The sequence below is a fragment of the Nanorana parkeri genome, unplaced genomic scaffold (assembly GCF_000935625.1).
Source record: "Nanorana parkeri isolate BGI_ZX_2015 unplaced genomic scaffold, ASM93562v1 scaffold57, whole genome shotgun sequence".
NCBI classification, from domain to species: domain Eukaryota; kingdom Metazoa; phylum Chordata; class Amphibia; order Anura; family Dicroglossidae; genus Nanorana; species Nanorana parkeri.
In genome coordinates, this window is record NW_017306325.1 from 1,764,457 (window position 1) to 1,789,144 (window position 24,688).

The 24,688-nt window shown below is 40.9% G+C and overlaps 1 protein-coding gene across 1 annotated transcript in view; it reads right to left on the bottom strand.

The window, feature by feature from the left end:
• The window catches only part of GBE1 (1,4-alpha-glucan branching enzyme 1), a 106,837-nt gene that overhangs the window by 43,521 nt on the left and 38,628 nt on the right, over positions 1-24,688 (bottom strand). The window contains exons 5-8 of the mRNA XM_018576140.1: positions 11,990-12,115; positions 6,981-7,116; positions 4,963-5,125; positions 2,226-2,435 (exon numbers count right to left, since the gene is read on the bottom strand). Of these exons, the coding sequence (XP_018431642.1) occupies positions 2,226-2,435; positions 4,963-5,125; positions 6,981-7,116; positions 11,990-12,115 (635 nt within the window). The remainder of the gene's footprint in view (positions 1-2,225; positions 2,436-4,962; positions 5,126-6,980; positions 7,117-11,989; positions 12,116-24,688) is intronic.

Below are 24,688 nucleotides of genomic sequence, written 5' to 3' on the forward strand. Positions count from 1 at the left end.
GGTAACCAGCAATTTGAGAGGTGGTCAGTAAAGGCAGGTTGTGAATTTTTTTCTATGACAAGTTTCCTTTCAAGGTGAAGTTTAGTCACATTTTCTTTTTATTATGCAGCCCCAGGGACATAACGTCCCATGTCCTAGTTGCTGCTGCCCAATGTAGAAATCCTCCCACGAGTGCCCCCAGAAAATCCCTACAGAGCAGATCTTTTGTTGCGGGGGTTAACAGCAGTGTGAAAGTGTCTGCAAAATGTGCATCCTTCACCCCCTTACTTCGTCCATTCTTCTCCAATCATGGAAGTTGTACTTTTAGCTCCCACAAGGCAAAGCGACCTGTGATTAAAGGAAGTGAATCCCACCATTCATCCTCTCATTCTCCAACCATACTGCAACTTCTATGAATGGAGATTACAAGAAACAAACTAAACTTCAAGCTTTAATAAAAAAAGAACGTTGTCTGAACTGCAAAGTACAACACTCCGTGTTACACCTCACCACTGAGCTCATTTCCAAAATAACTTTTTACTGCTCTCCTAAAATGTCATAACACGACACTCCTTTAGTTGTACCACACGCAGTTCCCCAAAAAATCTGCATAGGGCCATTATCATTGTCAGAAGTATATTACAGACTGTTTACTTCTTGCTACAAAACAGCTGCATCATATACACAGGAGTTATTTGTCATTTCACAGTCATTTAACAATGAACACCTTAAAAGATTTAGATGTCTTCAATTTTTCCAGACAGAATCTAAGCACCATACGAGATGAGCTTCTTCCCCGTAATGTACTTAGGAAGTAATCTCATTATGTGTGCTCTGCTTGACTTACATGCAGATACTAAGTAGTAAAAAAAAAAATATATAAAAAAACATGTATAGCTGAACAAAACAAACATTGACAACTCGTGCATGATGAACAGATTGCTTCTGACAAACATGAAATCACAGAAGTACAAGGAAGTGGGCCTGGCCTTTAACCTCTTGCCGTCCGCCCGTAGTAGAAAAACGGACGGACGGCACTGACTATTCAAAGTTTGGCAGAATAAAGGTAAAAACATTTTGATTTCTGAAATGCCCCGGGTCAGATACCACAGATTGTCCTTTAAAGAAAACAAGGATACTTTTTAACATATTAATGTAATCTCCTGAAGCCACTCCCTGAATATATGTACTCCCATCCATACACACTCACCCCAATGTTGGCTGCATGTCATTTATTTAGACCAGCCGGCGACTAATGCGGGGGCTCAATTACACGATTTTGGAAAGATAAGCCATAGTTGGGAGGAATCTACCCCAATTTATTGTCGGATTAAAAACAAAGGAGAGGATTCGTTTCTATATATATCTTATCTTTGAGCACGGTGGAGACTGGAGAGCACTGATTCACTAATTGTTTTTGCATTCACGGACGTTGGTGTTGACTATAAAAGCAGGAAGATATATCCTCACATAGAAGGACTTTATTGTATCCAGAAGTAATGGACTTCACACATGGTTATGTAGATTAAGAGGGAGTTATACATCACTTGTGAGATTCAACACAGGATTTTCTATATGTACACATTTTATGAGATGTACTAGCATGTTTTTTTTGTTTTTTGTTTTATATCATTAGCACAGGCATTGTGCAACACAGGTGTTGTGTATGACACAAATTTGCATATCCCTTTGTAACAATTTCACATTTTATACTATTTTTTTTCACATTTTAGGAATATAATTTTTGAGTTTGAAGCGCAGTGCTATTTTCTTTTTTCCTATTTTGGGTGTACTCACCTATTAATCACAGCTGCTCTTAGAGTGTTATTTGATTTCTAGCGCAGTTTCTTTCTATCTAACATGGCCATGAAGGTGCATGCATGGGAGCCTCCACAGAAGCCAGCTAGCTGATGGAGGCACAAGCAAGGGGGGTGGGGGGTGATGGTGGGTTGGTGGTTTCTCCTGGAGGCCGCAGCATAAACCTACATCTCACATTTCTTTGCAGCTTCTCTATGGAGAAGAATATTACTCTGCAGGAAAAAGGCAAGTTATAAATTCCTGCTGGGCCATGCATTTTGGAGGAGTTTTAAGCTGTATTTAGCATATACCAGGAGTTACGCTTTTAAAATACTAATTACATAAAATAGGGAATAAAAAACTAAATTACATGAAATAGGGAATTAAAAAAAAAACACAAAAAAAACAGCACAAGCGTCAAAAAAATACAACACAAATAAAAAACTCACTTGGAGTAGTCAAATAGCCTGCTGTCCCAGAGATCATGGGTGCCTCTTGGTCCATCATGGAAGAAGCAGGAATTTGTACCATCAAACTGGTTGAGTCCATCTTCACTGTTCTTTGATGCATGGCTATGAACTACATCAAGCAGAACCATAATTCCCATAGAATGAGCTACATCAACAAGTTCTTTCAAATCATCTGGTGCCCCATAGCGACTGTAAATCTATCTATCGATAGATATAGATATATATCTATATCTATCTATCTATATATTTAAAATAAGCATATTTAAGTACAATTCCAGTAAATCTAGAAAATGTGCTTTTATTTTGTATAACCATTGAAACACACGCAGAAGGCTGTAAACACCCCATCCCTTTGCTTTACAAGAATTTAAAGTACATCCAAAGACTCCTACTGTATGTGAAGGTCTAAACAAGTACCAGTTAATATGCAATGTAAAAACTTAATTTACCTTCACCTAGTGAGCCAAATCCTCTTTCATTTGTGTCTTCCATGCTTCCCCCTCTTACACACAGCAGCTCACAGTGGGAGGATCGAGTGGGAGGCCAATCAAAGCAGGGACAGAACTAGGTGTGACCCAGCTGCTGACTTATAAGCTACAAGTTGTGAATCAGGAGTCACAATACTAATAGCTGTGACACATGTGATGACATCTCATCCAACTGTAGTGGAAGCAGACAGACTACATAAGGATGACAACACTGTCTTAAATTCAGAACCAGCGCAGTAGTACTGCCACACCATCACAGGAAGTTGCATAAGGTGACCGTCAGGATCACCTTGTAAGAAAATAGTTTTGCCAGTTTTGAAATCTCCATCCTCTAATTCTTTCTTGGACAGGCCAGCCTTTAAGATGAACATCCCCTAGCAGTGCAGGAGCAAGCACAGTCCTTCTCCCGAGCACCCGCACATGTGCAGTGCTCTCTGTCTCCTGTAGCAGCCTCTGAGCTCAATCTGATTAGTTTAGGGTTATGGAATGGTGTTTAGTAACTGTGTAGGGCATTTCTCTGTAAAGGTGAACTAACTCTTTAATGTAAAAGAGAGAAAATAAAATTTGTCTTACAAAATTTAGTTTTCTCTAGGCCAATCCAGCAAATCCATTCAGATCTCCATGGTACAAGCAGTATGGAAAATTCCATTGAAAAAAATACACCAAATTCAAATCCATATTTTTGATTAGGATGTAAAAAGCAATCCAGGCAGTAGGCGAACATTAAAGCCGGCCTAATATTTTAATGTTAATGACCTTCATGTAAATGATAGGAAAAGGTCACTTTGAAATGTCCAAAAGACCAACAAATGTAGCATTTTTCTATTTTAATAAGACTGGGAAAAAAAGGGAAAAATGCAAATACAAAAAGCAGTTTGACTTCGGAATACTAACTATGCCCATCTGCATGTTCTGAACTTCACTTGCACTTTTGATATTTGCAAGGTAGATCATGAAAGCAGGCGGACGTAATTGATTGTTTTGTACTGTGCCTTATGCTTAACCATGGCTTTTTTTCCCCGTAAATACGTTTCCAACTTATATCTTTAATCATTTACATATTCCTTATCTCATTCAACTCCCTCAAGGAAGCTCTTAAAAAGAGCAGACATAAAAGTTGGTGTAGATCTCTTTGAACAGAAAAAAAACAAAAAAAAAACGTAATCCAATACAAAAAGAAAATAGAATGTAAAAAAACCTCCCTCCCCATTTTTTTTGTCACTTAGTTAAACTGCCATTCTTTGATATGGAATGAAAGAAACCTGAAGGGAAAATAGTTAAGTGATAAATCTACAGAAGTTAGAACAAATCCTTCTCAAGTCAAACTTTAATGTCAGAAAAAGAGATCCCCCTTCAAACAGACAGCAAATGATTAATATCACTAAAGAATAACCTTCAGGTTATTAAGAGCACAGTAATAAATTCTGTTTTCTTTCCCCTCCTCTGAAATTCTGAACATCCTGTCCTATTGATCATGGAGAAGCAGGAACATACTGCAGTTATCTTTACAGTGTTTATGAAAAGCTTGATTTAATGATTCAACATTGTTCACACTGAAGAATAATTTGATAGTTAATGGTCTTTCATCAATGGAGCTTTACTATATTTTACAGGACAAGAATCTAAATATGGAGTCATAATTTATAATAGCTGTGCAGGCTGACTTCAGAAAGAGTTTTATGTACCACCTTATTCTGCTTCAATACAAGGTGAGATTCCTCAACATGAGAGAGTCAGGTCGGAGTCTGTCTGGGCTGCACTACCCAATGCAAGGACAAGGCAAATAGCCTTATTTTCTATGCTTTCAGTCTACAACAATGTCCTTTGTTGCTCTGAAAAGAAAAATAGGACAGGCGGCATTTGTGTACAGCGTGCGGAGATGCGCTAAAACGTGTTGCAATGAGCTGCAGCTCAAATCATAGCAATGTGCATTGCAACATTGTGCAATTTAAATATGGATGCCAGTGCATGCACATTACGGTATGAACAAGCCCTTATTTATAGCTTGTTTTCTTTGGAATGCAGCCACAGCCCGAGAAGAAGCCTGTCCCCTGCCAGCATGCTGCAGCGAAGAAGACCCTTGCTCACTCTGTGGAAGCAGTAGTCTTTCTGTCTAGCACTGACACACACACTGCTGAGCCAGTTTATTAGCTCTGCAAACAGAAAAGCTCATGCCCACATCTGATTGGATAGCTCTAGCTCTTACTCAGCAGCATGGGATGTCAAACCTGTGCAGGGAGCCCAGTGCTTGCACACACACAGCAAGGATCCTTCCTTTGTTCTTATGCACCTGGTTTGTATTCAGCCAATTTAAACAGGCATGTTTAGGCCTTGGGATAAATTGCATGTGGACAGACAGAAGACCCATCCTGGAGGATCGACCAAGGTTATCTGCCAGGTCAAAAACGCTATAGCACAAGGCCATAGGAAAGAGCACTACTGTAGTTGTTTTGGATTGGCCCAGGGTCTCTAGCCACTCAGATAAGGTGTGACACATTGCCATGTGGACACAGTAGGTTGCATAGCAGGGCCTACAAGGGCAAATAGGGCCTTAACGTCTAATCTCTAGTCCATGTGGTCCTTAAAAACAGGAACATCCTCTACAGGGACCATAGGTGTCTTATTAGAACGAGACAGGTGGGTCCAGGAAAAACACAAAATAAATGTAACTTTCTTTCTTACAGGTGCATTGTTCAATAATAGCTACTGTATATGACAGGGGGAGTGGGCACTGACATTATAAGTGGACTTTGCATTCTACACCAAGGTCGACTTTAATGTGTTCTATCTACTTTTGCAAATCTGAATAAATGCTGATTATCTACAGGTAGCCAGTAGCCACCAGGCTAGATTTCACTATAGTGTCTGTGTCTTTTTTCAGTTAGTTTATAAAGAACACAGAAACTTTTGCATGATATTCTAATTATTCGAGTTTCACCTGTACATACAGTTGAAACAGTTTCCACATTAGCCAGCAGAGCTTTTCTATTGTAGTCAGCAGTACTTTAGAGAAAAAAATGACTGTTATCTGAGCCACCTGAACAGAAATTGAACATTGGGCAACTAGAATCTAGTAAGTTTGGGAATAACTTCTCTCAGTTTGCAGAGCAAAACTGTATGCATTAAAATATATATTTATGTAGTTATATTTGCATGTGTGTGAGTTTTTCATTTTTTTTTTTCCTTTACTAATGTCCCTCTCTTCTCCTTTGGTCAATCAAACTGTAGCTGCCTTTGTGTTATTTTTCTGTCTACAGGGAGAATTTTTTACTGGCTACTTGGAGAGAAATTTAAGCACAGAAACACAGTAATAAAATGATGAAATAAATAATTTGTGGTCATAAAGAAGTTGTATTATGGCTGCAGCATTAAAGGAGAACTATGAGGTGAGTGCTTTTCAATCACCTCATAGTTCTAGCCGACCTGTGACAATGAGACTGTCACAGGTCGGCTCAGTAGATCGGGAGGTGAGCGAACATATACCGGTGTTCGCTCACCTCTCGATCCTGTCACGGCTCTCTGCCGTGACAGGGGAGGGGCTGGATTCCCCCCGCTCCGATCCGCCAGCGCTGACTGGTGGATCGGACGGGTACAGCTGGCTCTGCCTCTAGATAGGGAGAGCCAGCTGTCACTCACGCAGCTGGGCGGATCTCGACATCGATGTCGGGATCCGCTCCGGCTGCGGTGTCTCAGTATACCGCGAGCTATAGCTCGCGGTATACTGAGATTAGGGTAACGGGAGGACGCTAGTTTGTGTCCTCCCGTTACCCTAAGGAGAACTATGGGGAAAAGCCCTGACCCCATAGTTCTCCTTTAATTTCCCTTCTCAAAAAAGAAAGAAACAAATATGTTGACACACAGTGGATCACAAAAAAAATAGTTGAGATCAAGAAAAAGACTAACTGCATTCAATTTACAACAGCAAAATGTTGTTAAAATCAACTATGCAACTATGTGATTCAATAAAAGGTTTATAGGAAAACATGCTGAGTTAAACCCTCCAAGACAACAAAGAGACAAAAGATACGTGTACTATAACATAATGTGTTTGTATCTCTTTGTTGCTAAAGAGGTCACAAAATAAATGTATTGCTTTCCACAAGCCTATAGGAGTATTTCAGTGCTTGGAGCATTCTCTTGGAGGAAATGGTGAAAGGTGAACATTTATTGGTCGACAAAGAGAACACATAGTGATCACACGGCAAAATTACAGGGATCCACACATATAATTATTAATGTAACTTACCCAGATCCTTTATTTTGGGCAAAACATTATAGGTGAAATTTTTATAGGATGCAATTTTTCCTTCTGGAGATGCAATTCCAACATGCGCTTCATATATGCGTACACTTTTTGGTCTTCGTGGATGCTCATGTTGTTGCTAAAATAAAAATAATTTTAATACAGAAAAACACCTTCCAGGTTAACTATATATGTTGCACAGCTCACTCTCATGTATGCACTGAAATCTTTCTAAATGAGTGACAAGAAAGCTAGAACAGCTAGAACTGCTCATTGTAAAATCACATCATCAAGTTCAGGGTTGCATGAAGAATCTGTGCATTTGCAGCAACCCCTACACTCCCAATACACCATACTTAAGAATGCTGCAGAAACATATAGATTCCATATAAGAGACTTTCTATAACTTGACCTCAATACTGTATAATCTTCAACTTTATTAAAATCAAGAATGCAATTCAATATATAAATACATTTTGACACATACTCGCCCACCTTTCCCCACTGCCCAATGTACCCCCTGGCTAGTGGCTGTTAAAGTGACACTGAACTCAGGTGTTAAATCTTAAAAATACAATCAAGTACCTTAACTATTAAGAATGCTGTAGCTTATATGTACATCAGTCAGCTATAGATCCTCAAATTATCTCTGAATTCCTGCGGACACTGTCCTTCACGGGAACTATAACTGAGTGATGCACAAATAAGATACATTTTTGTTGGTAGTTAAGGTACTTGAATGCATTTTTAAGATTTAACTCCTGAGATTAGTGTCAATTTAAGGTGTCCCCATTGGATAATTTGAGCCATTTAAAACTTCCACCCGTGTCTAATGTTGGAAATAGCCCAATCAGGATTGTCCTGCGCTTGTTTACAGAAACACAGCCAACAAACAGTTTTAATGCTGACTTCGTACAGCAAGTCTTTAGGATAAAACAAACAAAACATCTGCTTGTCCAAGCTACTACCTAAGCTCCGGTCAGTTCCTCACTAACAGGGTACCCCCCTGATGACTCCTGAAAGCAAACAGGCAGCATTTGTACCATTTTAGTTTTCTGGCAGCACTCAGCAATTTCACACAACAGTGGGCAGCCACACCCAAGAGAAAGAGAACAAGCCCCATAAGCTTGCAAATATAAAGGCCTGAAGACAGCTGGGACTAATAATGAGGTCTGGCTAACAGGTGACATGTGGATATAGAAATGGGGGCTTTATTCCACCTTAAGGTGGCCATACACTTTACAACCATCGCAAGACCTAAGTCTTGCAAAGGTTGTAAAGTCATTAAAAAAACGTACGATCTGCCCATCCTGGACAGGCAGATCGTACTTGCGATCATCGCAAGCCCGCCCCGCTGAGGGGTGGGCTTCCGATGACCGCAATGCTGAACGGCAGTGTGCGCGTGCGCAACTGGCCCGTTCGGCATTTGTCTCCCGAGCATGCCACAAACCAGCCGAAAATCGAAAGATTTTCGGCTGATTTTCGAGCATGCTCCCGCGATCGTACGATAATCGCAAAGTGTATGGAAGGCGTGTGACCGTTTTTAAGGTGCCCAAACACTGTGAGATTATCGCACGATGATCGCGGGAAATCCCGCGATCGTACGATAATCGCAAAGTGTATGGAAGGTGTGCGACCGTTTTTACTGTAAGGTTGCACGTCTTTTGTCTAAGGAGCATGTTCGAAAACCTTGGCATGCCCGGGAGACAAATGCCGAACGGGCCGGTATGCGCACACTGCCCGTTCAGCATTGCGGTCATCGCAAGTACGATCTGCCTGTCCAAGATGGGCAGATTGTACGTTTTTTTAAATTACTTTACAACCATCGCAAGACTAAGGTCTTGCAATGGTTGTAAAGTGTATGGCCACCTTAAAGCTCTACAAAGCCTCCAGGACCCAAAACAGAACTTCTGTTATACAGGTACATTTAGCAAGAGCTAAAGACACATATTCCAATGGGAATTCATTTTGAGTGGGATGCAACCATTAGCAGTAATTTTGATCCCATAAATCCAATGTGATCCAGTCCATACAGACGTGTTTGAATAATTTTCACGCCATTAATTCAATGTGGTCTCGTCCACATAATTTTTCATGTGAATCTTCAGTACAAAACAGGTTTATAATGTGCAATAGTTGAGACACATAATTATCAATGGGTCTAAAAGTAATTGGATTATCAGACACTGAAGGGTTACATTTCAGAAATAATGTCTTTCTATTCTTTTTGAGATGTTGTTTTTAAAGGTTTTAAATAAATATCATTGCTTGTAGGGGGGATTGGATGAGGGATGGGTTAAACATCATGTTAAAAAGAAGTAGAAAATAAGATTTGGATGTAACAAACTTCAGTAGCATGGCCGCATAATTTGTAACTGTTTTATAAAAAAAATATTATTATGAACCACCAAAGAAAACAAGACACCACACCCCTAAACGTGCACGTCCAACAACAAAATATAATAAAAACATGGGGCTATTAAATGTGTTGAGATCAAGGATAAATGGATCACGACTACATTGTGTCAAACATCACATAGTAATTAAAAAATATATTAAAATAAACATCTATACTAAAACATATAAAAGATCCCAGAATTACTAGGATATATACGGCATTATACCTCCCTGGACCACATCGATACATTAGGTCTACAAATAGCTCAATAAACTCCTTAAGCTTCAATGTCATCAAAACAATAAACTGGATATATTCTATCATTATAATTTGTATCTTTCGGCCATTCATAAACGTACGATGGGTCCAGTCTTCTATGTGTTTCGCCAAAGCTTCTTCAGGAAGATAGGAGGCGGCTATTTTCCGGGAATCTGATGGTGAATAGATCCACAGATCAGGGGGATATCCTTCATCACCCAAAAGATGTAGGGAGCATATAAGGATGACAAGGCAGGGGAGACTTGATGACCTTCCATGAATACCTTAACCATATTAACCAAGTTGTCAAGATCTCTCAAACAACTCCTCCGGCCAGTCCATCCGTGTCTCCACTGTCCCTAACACATCCGCACCGCACTACGACGCACTGCCTAAAAGCTCCCGGCGTGTGACATTGCCCCAGGCCACACACATCACACGCCAAGAGCTTTTATTCAACGCATGGCAAACAGGGAAAACAAACACACACGTACATGCACAAATGCATGTGCACTGGTGTGCATTTAAAATGCATTGTAACAACATACCGCAGAGCTCGTTCACACAAGCCCTAAAATGTGTGTGTAATGGTGGGGATTGGTGTGATTTGCTACAATGCCTCACACTATTTACTTATATTTTAAACTTTATTGAAGTGACACAAAATGACACTTTATTTAACTCTGCACCACAGTGCATTCCGGTGGAAGGCAGTGAGGTGCATTGTTATGTGCAAAATGCTGCATTTTTACACAACACATCAACACAATGTTATAGTTTGAACAGGACACACAGAATACAATTGTTTTCTTGTGTTTTGCCTGCATTGGTGTGAATAAACCCACTTAACACAACCCTTCGTTCAATTCTATACAACATGCTACTGTCTGTTGTAATGTGTTGTTGTGCATTGCATTAAAATGCACACATGCAAACAGGCTGCATTTTGATGCACAATATAATACATGATGTGAAAAACATACATAGAGGACAGTTGTTTTCTCGGCATCCTTGCATTCAGCCTGTGTTGATCTAGCTCAGTTTTTTGGATTTTTAAAAGTGGAGATTGTAATAGAATTTAGCTAAAACTCTGCCAATGAATGTGTATATCAGCATCCCCCAATGACCACTTATATCTCTACAACTAAGCCTGTAAGGGTGAAACATGCCAGAGGTGGACGGTTACTGGGGGGGAAAGTCCCATCATACTGTAAGCTTTAAGGATTAAAGTGTGATGAGTGAATAGCGGCGTGCAGCTTCTTTCTTCATATTTTACATTTATCAAGAGTTCACCTGGGCATAAATAATCTCACCAACGTGGTATAGTGCCTTAAAAGTGTTAATAATTATTGTTATTATTATTATACAGGATTTATATAGCGCCAACAGTTTGTGCATCGCTTTATAATACTGAGGGAAACAATACAATTAACAATACAATTTCAGTACAGGAGGTAGGAGGGCCCTGCTCGTGAGAACTTACAATTTAGTAGGAGGGGCAAGTGATACAAAAGGTAACTGTTTGGGATGAAGTAGTCGAAGATCTAAAAGTACTGTTATATGAAGGTGGAATAGGCCTCCCTGAAGAGATGAGTTTTCAAGGATCGCCTAAAGCTGGACAGAGTAAGAGATAGACAATGTTGTTTTTTTCTCTATATTTTATGCAGAGTATCTAATTATTCTTGCTCTTGTAGCACTTAGGAGCATTCAGTACACAATGACCGCATCTACATCTGAAGTGTGAGCATCACCACACACGCTGCACCTCTTAAATTGTAGTGTAGTGGTCCTTACCTGAGAGACTGAATAGAGATCTCGCGGTACAATTTGGTGCCTGCTTTCAGTGTTTAGGTGCTTGTAAATTATTTAGCAAAGTCATGATAGCAAATCATAAGCTTAAACGGGAACTCCATGCTTTCACACACTTCAAAAGCACCACTTTGTAGCAGAAAATAACAAAAATGTTCATCACAGAATCCACTTGTTACCGTTATTATCTGTAGTCTTGAAACTGAACATCGCTGACCTGCAGCATGAGCACGTTGAAAAGGTATAATGGTCATTCGTGATAATCCTAATTTGCTGATGAAGTACCGTATCAACATTATTAGTGATTTGTATCTGATCCAGTTAAGTTGGATTCCAATCAACTTGCAAGAAAAACATAACCCCCAGAACATAACAGGGAGGTAAGGGTACAAAATCCCACATCTTGCATCTTGAGACTAGATAAAGCTGCTGACCTCCAAAAGGTCAGCAACATCTGTAGATGAGTAATGTTAAGCCAGTGAACCACCAATGCCAATTCTGAGACTCTCTTGCAAACCTAACAAAGAAAACACAGAAAAGCACCTACTTTGTAAGGATGTGCTGGTTCCCAATGCACCCAGTCATAGACCACACTTTTTTCTTCCTGAATCACATATTTTGCCCACGGTGAGATGCGGTAAATAACCTCTCCTGATTTGCTTTTGATTACTACCTGCAAAAAAGAAGAGAAAAAAAAGGAAGAATTGAAATGCACGGTTGATATCCTAACTATACATATTAATTGTCTAGATACAGCTAATTATTTTATTCCTGATATTAATGCAATGCATACATACTGGTACAAGGAGCCAATTACATCAGTGCCTCCCCCAGAGGAACTTATCTCTATTGTGCCCAGCCCAGCCATACATACAGACACACACATCCTCACTATAATCTGTAAATTGGTACAAACATGATTACCCCAGTAATCTAAAAAGGACAGTTGTAATGAGAAGGGGAAAAAGACACACCAGAGAGCCTAAAAGAAACTTAAAAAACATCACTTTAAACACCAGGATACAAACTCCATAAAGGTAATGGCCTTGTGTCTTACAGGACAAAATGCCAGTGCACACCAGGCAGGTCTAGAAATTGGGAAGCTTAAATATTTACAAGAACACGATCTGTACGTATACTCACCTATAACAGCGCCAACCAATGTTAAAAGATAGATTCTTTAAAATTTCAAGCTAATCGAACTACAATAAAAGTAACTTCCATAACCAGATTTTAAAAAAGGATTCAAGAAAGGGTTACTACAAACGGGAATCTATATGGATGCAAACAAAGTGAGCCTGTGCCCAGACTAGGGATGTCCCAATGCCACTTTTTCAGGCCCAAGTACAAGTACATCCCCTCATGTACTTGCCGATACCAAATACAGGAAGTTCAGCGAAATTTTGCTTCCGTTCATGAAGTCCGCATCGGGTGACAAACACAACCGCAGCCATCTTCCCTGCTCTGACACATGGTTGTGGCATTCTCTAGTCGAGATCACGGTCTGATCAGTTTGATTTGGTTCGCGACAAGAAATGTGGAACAAATTAAGTTTGTGAACCGAGGTACCACTGTATGTACAAATTCTGAACAAGCAGTAAACTTCGAAATCACACATTCTTTCTCCTTTATTTTCTATGCAGGCATAATCCTAGCACATAGCCAATGTAAATATACAGAACGTTTTTCTAAGGCTGTTAGAAGCCAACTAAAACTTGACTTTAAAGTCTTTGTTAAGAGCTTTGAGAAGTAATTGCTTTACACTACATGCTGTTGGTGCCCATAGTACTGCTGCACGAGCTATTGCGCTAACCAAGTGCTATGGTGCCAACATAGTGCATGCACTTAAACAGAAACGCGCGTATCCGCAAATCATGGCGCGCGCACACGCCCATTCCTGACAGTGGTGCCAAGTGGGCTATTTAAGGATGCCTGTTGCAACTGCACGTTGCTGACAGATCTTCAGTTGTTTTCTATGCTATTGCCTGAATCTGTTCATGAATCGATGTTTGGCCCAGCTTGACTCCTGACCCTGCTGTTTGCTGACCTCGGATTGCCCACTAAACATCCTCCTGGCTTCTGATTTGGTACCGCTCTGCTCGCATGTTATCAACGCGCCTGCTCCTGACTTTGTACCTCACCTACCTGCAAGTTACCGACCTGGTCTGTCTCCTAAACTGCTTCATCTGCTTACCACTCATTCCTAGCATCTTCACCTGACGTTCAGATTCTTCAGTCGCTTCTGGCATTCAGTCATCTGCGTCATCAACCCTGTTGTCTACAGCATCAGCTACAGGCACTCCTGCCCCTCTCTTTCTGTACACCTTCTGTTTCACCTCCAGGGGTGCTCTAAAACGAGAGCTGCAAGGGGAGACCTTTCTCATCACTTCAGGCTCACACCAAGGTATGTAACACAGCAAGAGAGGTCATTGATGGCTTGTTTTAAAGCTGTTTTACTGCTTGTTAAAAATTTGTGAAAAACTAAGGACCTGTTCACACTATGTGCGATGACTGTTGTTTTTCTGCACTTGAACAACACCAGTCTCCGCCAGGGCACATTGAAAACAATTGTTACAACAATGCACCCCTCAGGTGGATTGCAGCACACTGTGGAAAAATGCAGACATGCATGCAAATGTACAGATCCTTAGGTCTCGTTCACACATAGGCGTATTGCATATGCGCGATTCGCGGTAAAAAAGTCGCGCGACCGTCGCGCATTTCCGAAGGCTACTTGGCTGTATCCCATTGGAAGCGCGAAACAAAACGGCCCAAAGTAGTACCTGTACCTTTTCAGGCGTGGGCCGTTTTGTAGCGCGTTAGGGACGGGCGGAAATACGCCAAGGTGGGAACGAGACCATTGAATACAATGGGATTTATTTTTTTAACGTTTTGTAGAGCGTTCGTCGAGCGTAGAACGCGCTACAAAACGTTCAGGTGTGAACGAGGGCTTATGCAAACATACTGAAGCTCACCTAAAGTCATCACCCTTCTTCGCACTGCAGCCGATTTACAGAAAAGATTTTAAAAAAAGGGAGCTAGTGCTTTGCACCGCCGGAATACAACGGACTCTAGCCCGCACGCTAAAACGAATTGGTTTAACATGTAGTGAACATGCTTGTGTGAGCTGGTCATAGTCTAAGTACAGCTACACTTTAACCAGTTGACATCCGCGGTGTTAAACCCCCTTCCCATCCAGGCCATTTTTCAGTATTCAGCGCTGCGGTACTTTAAAACAGGGGTGGGTGAAAAACAATCATCCCCATAATTCAAGCCAACCTGTGACACTGAAGCTGTCGGCTCTATTGATCGGGAAGTCATCGAACACATGCCGCCGATCGCTGACTTCTCTATCCTCTCACTGCAGAGAGCGGTAACCATCAGTCACATATGCCCTGGGATTCCCCCTCCCCTCTCTGTTTCTTCAGTGCTGACTTCTGGAATGGATAGGGGAGGGGCCAGGTACAGCTGGCTGTGCCTTTCTAGAGGCAGAGCCAGCTGTCAATCAAACAGCAGAGTGGATCTCAACAGTATTGTCGGAATCCATCCTGGCTGCGGCGCAGCATCTGCGCTCTCAGAATAAAGCAGGCAATGGCTCTCTATATACCGAGTTTTTGTTCACAGGAGGACATTCTTATATGTCCTTCTGTGACCCTGAAGAGGACTATGGGCAAAAAAGGTTGCCCCATAGTTCTCCTTTAACAATTAGCATGGCTCAATAAATAGTATTATTTGAAACATTTTTGTGTAATAAGGTTCTTTGGTCACAATTATTGCTACAATTTTACTTTGGTTTTATATACTGATTACGATTAATCTCAGCTCAGCCTGTTGTGTCATTCAGTAAATAACAGATTACATGTTTGTATAGACAGAAGAGTATGTGTGACTTTTAGTTACCCACAGGTTAACAGATCATTCATTTTGTGATGCACTTGACAAAGGGGAACACCACTAAAACCCTGTATACCGTTATACGCTCATTGTGTGAAAGTGTGAAGGGGCTCTAGTTGTCATTACCGGTTACTTGAACAATGAAACTGAATGCATTCCAGGACTGCCACAGAACACAGACAGGTATAACGTCATGTTTTTTGTGTGTTATAATTTTTATTTTATTTTTACATTTTTGGTAGTCATGGAAACATACATTTTAATGCCCAAGCTTATTCTGTATGAGGCTAAAACTCATTTATGCTTTACAATCTCTGATAGTTTAAGACTTGAAATGAGCACTGGTCAATATAAAGTGATTTGGCACAGGTACTGTATTCATTCAGCTTTCAGCAAAAGCCATTATGCCTAGTCTAAAAAGCACCAAAGTAATTATAAAAGGCCCAGTGTATAGCCTAGGCCTAGGATCCACGATGGCTTCATGGGGACACAGGATTTGAAGACTAGTAGAGGTACTTGCATGTACCAGAAGGGGTCAGCATTTCAGAACAGTTCTCATCTTAGGCCCTTTTAGGTCACGCCAAGTCCTACGTTAATACTTATCTGTATCGAAGAAAACAAGCAAAAGCAGCTACAGTGCAACTAATACAACCATGGCAGCAAGAAACAAACATCTTGGCAATTATTTATGCTCTTACTGCATTTTAACTCCAAATAGTAAAACAGTTTGGCAGTATTGTTTGCACTATATGTTATGTATGCTATCTACATCATACTGGGCCACTACTGTGTTGCAGGACTGCTCCTATATTTACAGATGCAGTATTTCCTATCACCTATATTCGCAGTTACTGTGAATATACTGTGCAAGTTTTTGTTGCATTCAATGGCAATTCACATTGAATGAAGGTGAATCATAGCCCGAAGCTCCCTATAATCAGGTCTACAGGTTTAGTTTCAGTACAGCTAGATACAGTATGTAAAAAAGTTGCTTTAGATTTAAAGTGTGCCAGTCTATCCGCTGCCTGGAGCAGCCACTTTTATCAGTCTATCACGTTAGAACTCAAGATAAATGTACTGGTCAGCAGAGATTTATGGTGTTCGTTCCTAGCCTCAAAAAACAATCTCAGGGAGTAATAACGGCATGCTGGAATACAAGAAAGCAGCAAATGGTAGGGGGGAAAAAAGAAAAATTAAGCATTACAGAATTTGTTATTCAAAGACTTGTTTAAAAATTATATACTTTCCATAAAGTTACCAATTATAAAACCAACACCAAAAATCACTACAATATTATATAATAGAATTTATAAAAACTGATCCCAGCCAAATATTTAAATAGTTTAATTGAGCAATAACATTCACAAGTACCATTATTACACACATGCTTAGGCCCCATTCAAATGTAGCGACATACCTTTGCAGCGGCCGGGATAGCGCGACTTTCGGGGCGATGGTAGCGCGACCTTCTCCGTCGGGCTCCATAGAAAAAAAGCAAAATCCGCCGAAAAAAGGGTCCTGTAGAAACGACTTGCGACCGCGACGAGCGACATGGAGCTAAGACAGCTCCATTGACTATCATTAGCCGGCGACTTCTCGCGATATCGTGTGGCAAAAATGCGCGATATCGCGGCGGAAATCGCGCGATAAGTCGCTTCATGTGAATGGGGCCTAAAACTTAAGAGTCGTACATGCAGTATGGTAAACAAAGCTAATAACAGCAACACACCACAGAATTAATAATGCTTAATATATTTTTGTATGTCATTATATTTTTATTTTTTGCATGGTATTGAAGTGGTTAGCAATCTGCTCTTACCAGCCCTAGGGTCCTAAAATTTAAGCTAAACTCCAATCAGGTAAAAAAAAAAAAAAAAATTAATACATTTCAGTAGCTCTCACCTCCCTTCCCAAATAGTAAGCCTGTAATGCTCTTTTAGTCTAGGGACATGGAATAGGCATGATTACTTTGCCTATTCCTTGCTCCTGTAGGCTTTCCACCAGCTGGACAACTGGTCCAATGAAGCTGCTGCTCTTTGCCAGTCATGCAGATGCCCCTTCACCTATATCAACACGTAGTATACATTGTACTGAAGGACGCTGAGTGTCTATTCACATTGCAAGAGCAATGGAGAGCACAAGCTACCAACGGAATGAGGAATAAGGTAAATATACCTCTTAATCCCCCTAGACTAAGTATTAGATTCTTACTATGGGGGGAGAGTGAGGTGTACTCATATCTCTAGTTAAAATCCCCAAAACATAACAGAACATGGACTAACATTTACCCAGTTTTGGGGCTCACTAGCAATGGCAGACAATCCTCCCCCCTCTCGTCCCCTGACAATGGACATCCAATAGGTGTCACTTGACCGCAGCTTAAGGTAAGGGCTTTTAGATAGGGAATTTTTCGATTTTAACTAGCCTTTAGATAGTGTGGTATTGGAGGGAGGGCTGGGCAGGTGATTACATTTATATCTTACATTTGGGCTTTCACCAAGTTCCTTTCCCTGATGGCATGATCTAAATACTAGGAAAAAAACCACACACACAACACAACAGAAGCTGAACGCTAACAGTCTGCTTGTCTCACCTTTTAAAACAGAAACAATTATGGAATACGTTGCTGTGCTTTAAAATAAATATAAACCCTAACTGGATGACATTTAGTTTGCTACAGCACTGTTTATCAGCCATTTACAATGTTTTATTTTTCTTTCAAAAAGTATTGTTTTCATTTTTTTATCCTTTGTTGCATCTCAGCACTGCTGATCTCCTGCAACCGCTTCCTGTCTACATGCATGAACTCCGAAGGTGGCTGTATGTTATCACTCAGCACAGGCTGCGCAATGAGCGTCTGCACAGCTGCTTATAGACTGGCCCAGAAGTGCATGTGACTGGGTAACAACATTAGGAGCAAATGGGAGAGAGGGAAACATTACTGTCACCCATAATAGAAGTGTCCGAACATAAACTCTATGCAGGAGCATGAGGTATTATTTTACTGAAATCTGCATTTTTAAACAGGCTGATAATGAATTGTAAAATTGCATAAACATGTTAAAGGTTATACAAGACTTAAAAGTAAACTTCAGCCAAAATTTGAAAATAACCACAGATCCACCCTAATGAAATAAAAGCAAAAATCATACCATTTACTTGCCATTATCTATCTCCTTAAAAACATCTGGGATTTCAGATAGATGTTTGGACTTCATTCAGCAGATATCCCAGTGAAATCACAGCAGCACTGTCACCCTATTAAACACTATGCAGGTAAAGGAATGTGGTTTGCAGCATTGTCAGCACTGGACATCCTCCCCCTTAAAAGTCCGCACTGGCACACCCATTTCCTCCCCCAGGTTTTGTGACTGACAGTATAGCGCTGTTCAGATTGCATGGGGAAAAGTGTGACAAAATGAATGGTTCTCTCCCCTTTCCCTTTTCCCAGCCCCAATGGCAAGACAATGACTTTGTATGTGCTATGAAAAGGATTTCTGGAGTCCTTAGACAAGGTAGGTAAAACACTGCAGGTGTATAAAGAGCAGGAAAAGCGAGGTAAATACATACAATAGCAGATCCTTTAAGTCCTGTAGGTTGCAAGGTGGGTCCTTCATGGATTGAGCTTGTTGTGGATTGAGATCTGGAGTATTTGGAGGCCAAGTCAACACCTCAAACTCATTGTTGTGTTCCTCAAACTATTCTTGAACTATTTTCTAAGTGTAGCAGAGAACATTATCCTGCTGAATGGGGCCACAGCCATCAGGGAATACTGTTTCCATGAAGGGATGCACTAGGTCTGCAACAATGTTTAGGTAGGTGGTACATGTCAAAGTCACATCCGCATAAATGGAAGGACCAACAGTTTCCTAGTAGAACAATGACCAAAGCATCACACTGCCTTCACCGGCTTGCCTTCTTCCCATAGTGCATCCTGGTGCCATCTATTTCCCATGTAAGCAGCACACATGCAACCAGCCATCCACATGATGTAAAATAAAACGTGATTAATCAGACCAGCCACCTTCTTACACTGCTCCATGGTCCAGTCCTGATACTTACATTTCCATTGTAGGTGGTGTACACGGGTCAGTATGGGCATCCTGCTTGGTCTGCTGCTAAGCAGCCCCATATCCAACTAACTGCAATGCACTGTGTGTTTGGACACCTTTCTATCAGAATCAGCATCAATTTGTTCAGCAATCTGAGCTACAGTAGCTCTTCTATTAGATCAGAATACACGGGCCAGCCTTCACTCCCCACGTGCGTCAATAAGCCTTGACCACCTATGATCCTATCAGATCAACTTCAGGGACAAAATGTTCATTTGCTGCATAAAATTTCCCACACACTTCCGGGAGTTTTAAACGGCCGGGAGTTTTACAGTCAAGCGATCGAGCGTCTCTATAGATGCTCAATCGCTTGTATCAGCAGATGTCACTGCCGTTGCAGTGACTGCCGGCACGGCTCTGTGACAGGAGATCAAAGGGAGTTCATTATACGAACTCCCTTTGATCTCCTCCCAGTCCCCGAATGCAGGAAGTGATGTATTTTACATCACTTCCTGCATTCAGTGTCACTCTCCAGCTACAGAAGCTAATGAAGCCGATCTCTGCTTCATCAGCTTCTCTGGGGGTCCCTAGGTGACATTAGGGGTCTTGGAGAACCCTGTCTCCATAAAGAGGACCTGTCATGTAAATTGGTTATCCCATAGGGGGCTTGTTAATACTAAACTGACTGATAATACTAAACTGATGAACAGTAAAAGCGTTTTAATCGTCGCCTATGGGCGTTTTTTGAGATTTTGCGGGCGCACGCAATTTTAAGGCTTGACATGTTTGGTGTCTATTTACCCGACGTGACCCCGACTTTTATATTTTACTAAAAATATGGGTAAGAATAAATGTTTTATAACATTACGTTTCTTCTTCAGGTCAGAAGCAGACCAGAACCTCTCTTCTTCAGGTCAGAAGCAAGTTGCTTTTGACCTGAAGAAGAGAGGTTAACTCTTGAAAGCTTGTCTTTTATATATTTTGTTAGTCCAATAAGAAAGGTATCATAGCACACTGCAATACTATGTACCGTATATACTCGAGTATAAGCCGAGATTTTCAGCCCATTTTTTTTGCTGAAAAGTGCCCCCCCTCGGCTTATACTCGAGTCAGCGTCAGGTTTCTTCTTACTTACCTCGCCGAGCGTCGCGTCACAGTCTTTAACCACTCTCAAAAATAGGAAGGTTAATACCTTCTGCATCATGCTGCTATATCAACCCTGCCAAGATACAAAATTATTTGCAGAAAAAAACTGAATATTTTGAGGAAATCAATCTCAGGTGAGGTTCTGAGATAATGCTTCCAGCAAAGCATTAAAAATGCTGAACTGACAAATCCTTGTCTTTGGCTACATGATCTCTTACATCTTTGTAATATTCTTAGTTGGCAGCTGAGAAAAGATATATTGCTGAGCAGTGTTCACATAAAGAAGTAGAGCAAATATACAATATATGTCTTTATATCCTTCTTGCAACTATGATGAGACTTAACATCACTTTACATTCATTTTGTTTAGAGAAAGTGGGTGCTTAAATTAGGTCTTTGTTGCAGAGAGGTTCTCTTTCTTGCTGTAATGTTTTTAGCTTCTTCATTAGAAAAACATTACACAATATATGTAATAAGGCATCTACCTATGAGAGTTAATACATTTGCATAGATTGATGTGGTTTCCAGCAAGTGATCAACAGTTTTGTAAGTATTCCTCTAATATTTAAAAGGATAAGTTGTAAAATAATATAGGATAATAAGGTATTAAAAATGTTTGACAGAGATAACGATCTGTGAAATGTTACCAAATGTAACATTACTATACAATCAGCTTTGACAAGGATATGGGGACCTTTTAGAAAATGTTACAAGTTGTCATGAATACCATTTGTGGCATGTTACAATTTATAGCAACAATAATTTTAGCTTTTTAAGCTGGACCCTTCAGCATTAGAGAGACTGTTGTGGGTGGATATGCCTGCAGGTAAAAAGAAAAAAGGTCAGAGCTTACAGCCAAGTGTTCCCTCCCCTCCCCCTCCTTTCCGTGACACATTGCTTCTGATGGGCAGCCTGGCTGATCAATAGGAATGTGCAGGAGGTAGGACAGGCAAGTGAGCTTCAGCCTGGCAGAACAGGTCACTGCTATGACAGGAAGGTTTAGGTGGCTTTGCTGAGCGTATGAAATAAAGGCACCAATACAGTATTTTTTTTAAAGCCTTCCCTAAGCTTTAGGCACATTGTATTGCCTAGGCTGAGATGCCATCAGTTTGCTACAGGCAGGAGGAAGTATTTCCTGTCTCCTCTTCCCCAGTGAGCAATTTACAAGATGCAGGAGGGGTTGAAGAAATATTTAAAAATATATTTTTATATGATTTTCTCCTTGGCACCTTCTCTTGAGTTTTACAGTTACCACAACCCAATGTTCCCAACATTAAGGACTATGACTATATAACCTTTGCTGAAAAGGAGAATTAAAGTTGAGGATAAAAGGAGAATCAATCTAGCTGATCTTCACCTCAGTATATAGCACATGACCAAATGCCTAGGAAGCATGCTAAAAACTTAGAGAATATGTACAGTTAGCCCATAACATGCAACTGGATGCCTATATTTTTTAAACCCCCTCTAAACCCCATTCCAGCCCCGCTAAATAACTCAACTTCTAGGGTATGGGAGGTCAGCCACCATAACTTACCCTTCTCACAATGCAACATTCAGTATCTGAGTAACTTATACCAAAGCCTGATTACCAATACGTGTAGTAATGTCTAAGACGGCTGGAAAGTTAATACACGAACAGTATATATACACAAGGTGGGATTGATACTTAGATACAGTTTGCAGGATATGTACTTGCACATGATAAAGCCGATTGTACACTAGTCAGTTTAAAACTTGCTTCCAAAAAACAGGTGTAATATTTTATTGGAAGCCCTATTGTTTCCTTGTGGCCTACCTCACCATAATGATTCTACCTTCCCAAGTTATACTCTCCAGAAAGCATGGTTCCTGTATCTTTCACTCAAGAATAACAAGCCTGAATCAGCTGTATTCAAGTTAGAAAAATGTCTCTACGCATTAGACTGCATGTGAGCTATGAACCAGCACTTTTCAATACACATAACCTTTCCATGCTTCACAGGAAGACAAGCAATACAATTATTTTCTAGCCCAGCTTTGCAGCTTCTACTCTCGGCTCTTCAATCCAGTCTACTCACTGAACAAAGCAGCATCTTCAACTTCAGCATTTGGGGTTTTCATGAGCTGTAAGCCATAATCATCACAATTATGACAAATCACAGCTTGCACTATCTTGCTTTGCATGTAATGAGTCTATCTCATATATTAGTTTCACCTTTTAAGTTGCATTAGTGAAATAAATGAACTTTTGCACGATATTCTAATTATTCGAGTTTCACCTATATAATTTCACTTGTTTACTATTTTTTCCCACTTAATTGTATTCCCATCACACAAGGGCTTACAAGTCCCTATGAGATAGGTTCTCTTTATGGAACCTGCCCTCCAACACAGAACAGATCTTCTGTGCAGTTTCTGACAGCTGAGACAGGTAGCGCTGTGATTACAGAGCTCCGGCCTCACTGATCACACAGAGCAGAGCAGAGAATGGATGTTCTTCGCTCTGCTCCCTGACCTCCATTCTGAGCTCATTTGCCGTGGTCCCGAGTGCCCTGGAAGAGCGGGGGACCGCAAAAACCACGGCAGAGGGCGGACAAGATCGCTGAGATCACTTGTACTGAATGAGCGGAGGCACCAATGATCTACATTTAGCTCTGCAGCAGGGCTAAATGTAAAAAAAAACTGCATGGGCAGTTTTGGGCATCAGGGGAGGATAAAATTACTAAGCTTGGGCGATATGAATTCCACATCCCTGACTTTCCCAAAAATCTTTCAAGCTGTAAGAGAAACTGAAGCACCCACAGTAAGACCATACAAAGGGGAGATATACAAACAAATGGAATCAAACTCAAAAGAACAAGCAAGATTTATGCAACCACACTACCCCATGTAATATGCATCCTATTGGAGTAAATGAAGAAACAGTATTTCCCGCACAAAAAATAGATCCTGGCTCATCTAAGCCCAACTATTCCTCTAGGGCAGTTTCTCAACCTGTGTAACCTCAGGACCCACATTTGTCCTTGGTCATAAAGTTATACAACACTGGAATGCACAGCATTGCGGTACTGGGCGTTTTGGGTGCCGGCTATCGAACTGTGGGTAGGAAGTGCAAAAGGATGGAAACACAAACGCATCTCCTGCACCAGAACGTGCAGAAGGTGCGATTGTGTGGTATGGTGCGTTAATCGCACGGAACTGTACAATTAACGCAATGTACTAATCTGAACAGGCCCTCAAAAACACTGACAGACACAATCTTACACACTCATAGACATTCTCACACACCGCATAAACACTCCCAAAAACGCTTTTTATTTAATCCACCCAGTCTTCCTACCTTACGAGAACTGCAGTAGATCCTCAGCTTGTGGTCCAGTGTGGGCTGCTGTGCTGTGACAGAGCTTCATCTATATGTGCATTGCTTGTGCAGCTCCCTTGTCTGCCCTGTAGAGGTGCTGGGAGCCAGATTGCGACGTCACTCAGGTCCAGGCACCTCTACAGGGCAAGCAAGGGAGCTGTAAGCAATATACGTATGGATGGAGCTCCCTTGCGGCCATACCCCCAGCCAACACCATCTCAAGCTGACACTACTTTGATGAGCTGCTCGGTGCGAGAACTGACAGTGCTGTGCTACGGGGAGGCTAAGGAGCCTCTCACCTAGCCCAGTGGAAGTTCACTGAACACGGGGTCGCTACCCACTCATTGAGAACCACGGCCCTAGGCCACAGCATGCTCCAACCTACTTTGGAACTAGATAAATTGTTAACTCAGTATAGCAGAAGGAAGACTACAGACACAGAGACTGAATATGAAATAAGAAGATGAGTTAGTGGTTCTGGTTAATAAATGAAGTTGAAGTCACTGCACAGTTTCAGGTACAGCTATTAAGCACATAGCCCCATGAAGAGCAAATGTATCCTATGTTTGCCTTTAGTGCCCGATTTTATGACAATTTTATTACTATCTATAGCTTTTCTAAGTTAATGGTTCTAGATATTTCTGGTTTAAGTATCTTTTGTCGCACCAATTTTGATGTCAGCCATTGCTTTTTAATTCTGCTTTTGAACCGGCCTTTGTAATTCATTTTAAACCGTATAGTACAATTTCAGAGGTTTGTTATCCAGAAACGCATTTTACCATTCAAACGTCAAGGCAAAAATAGGATTTCT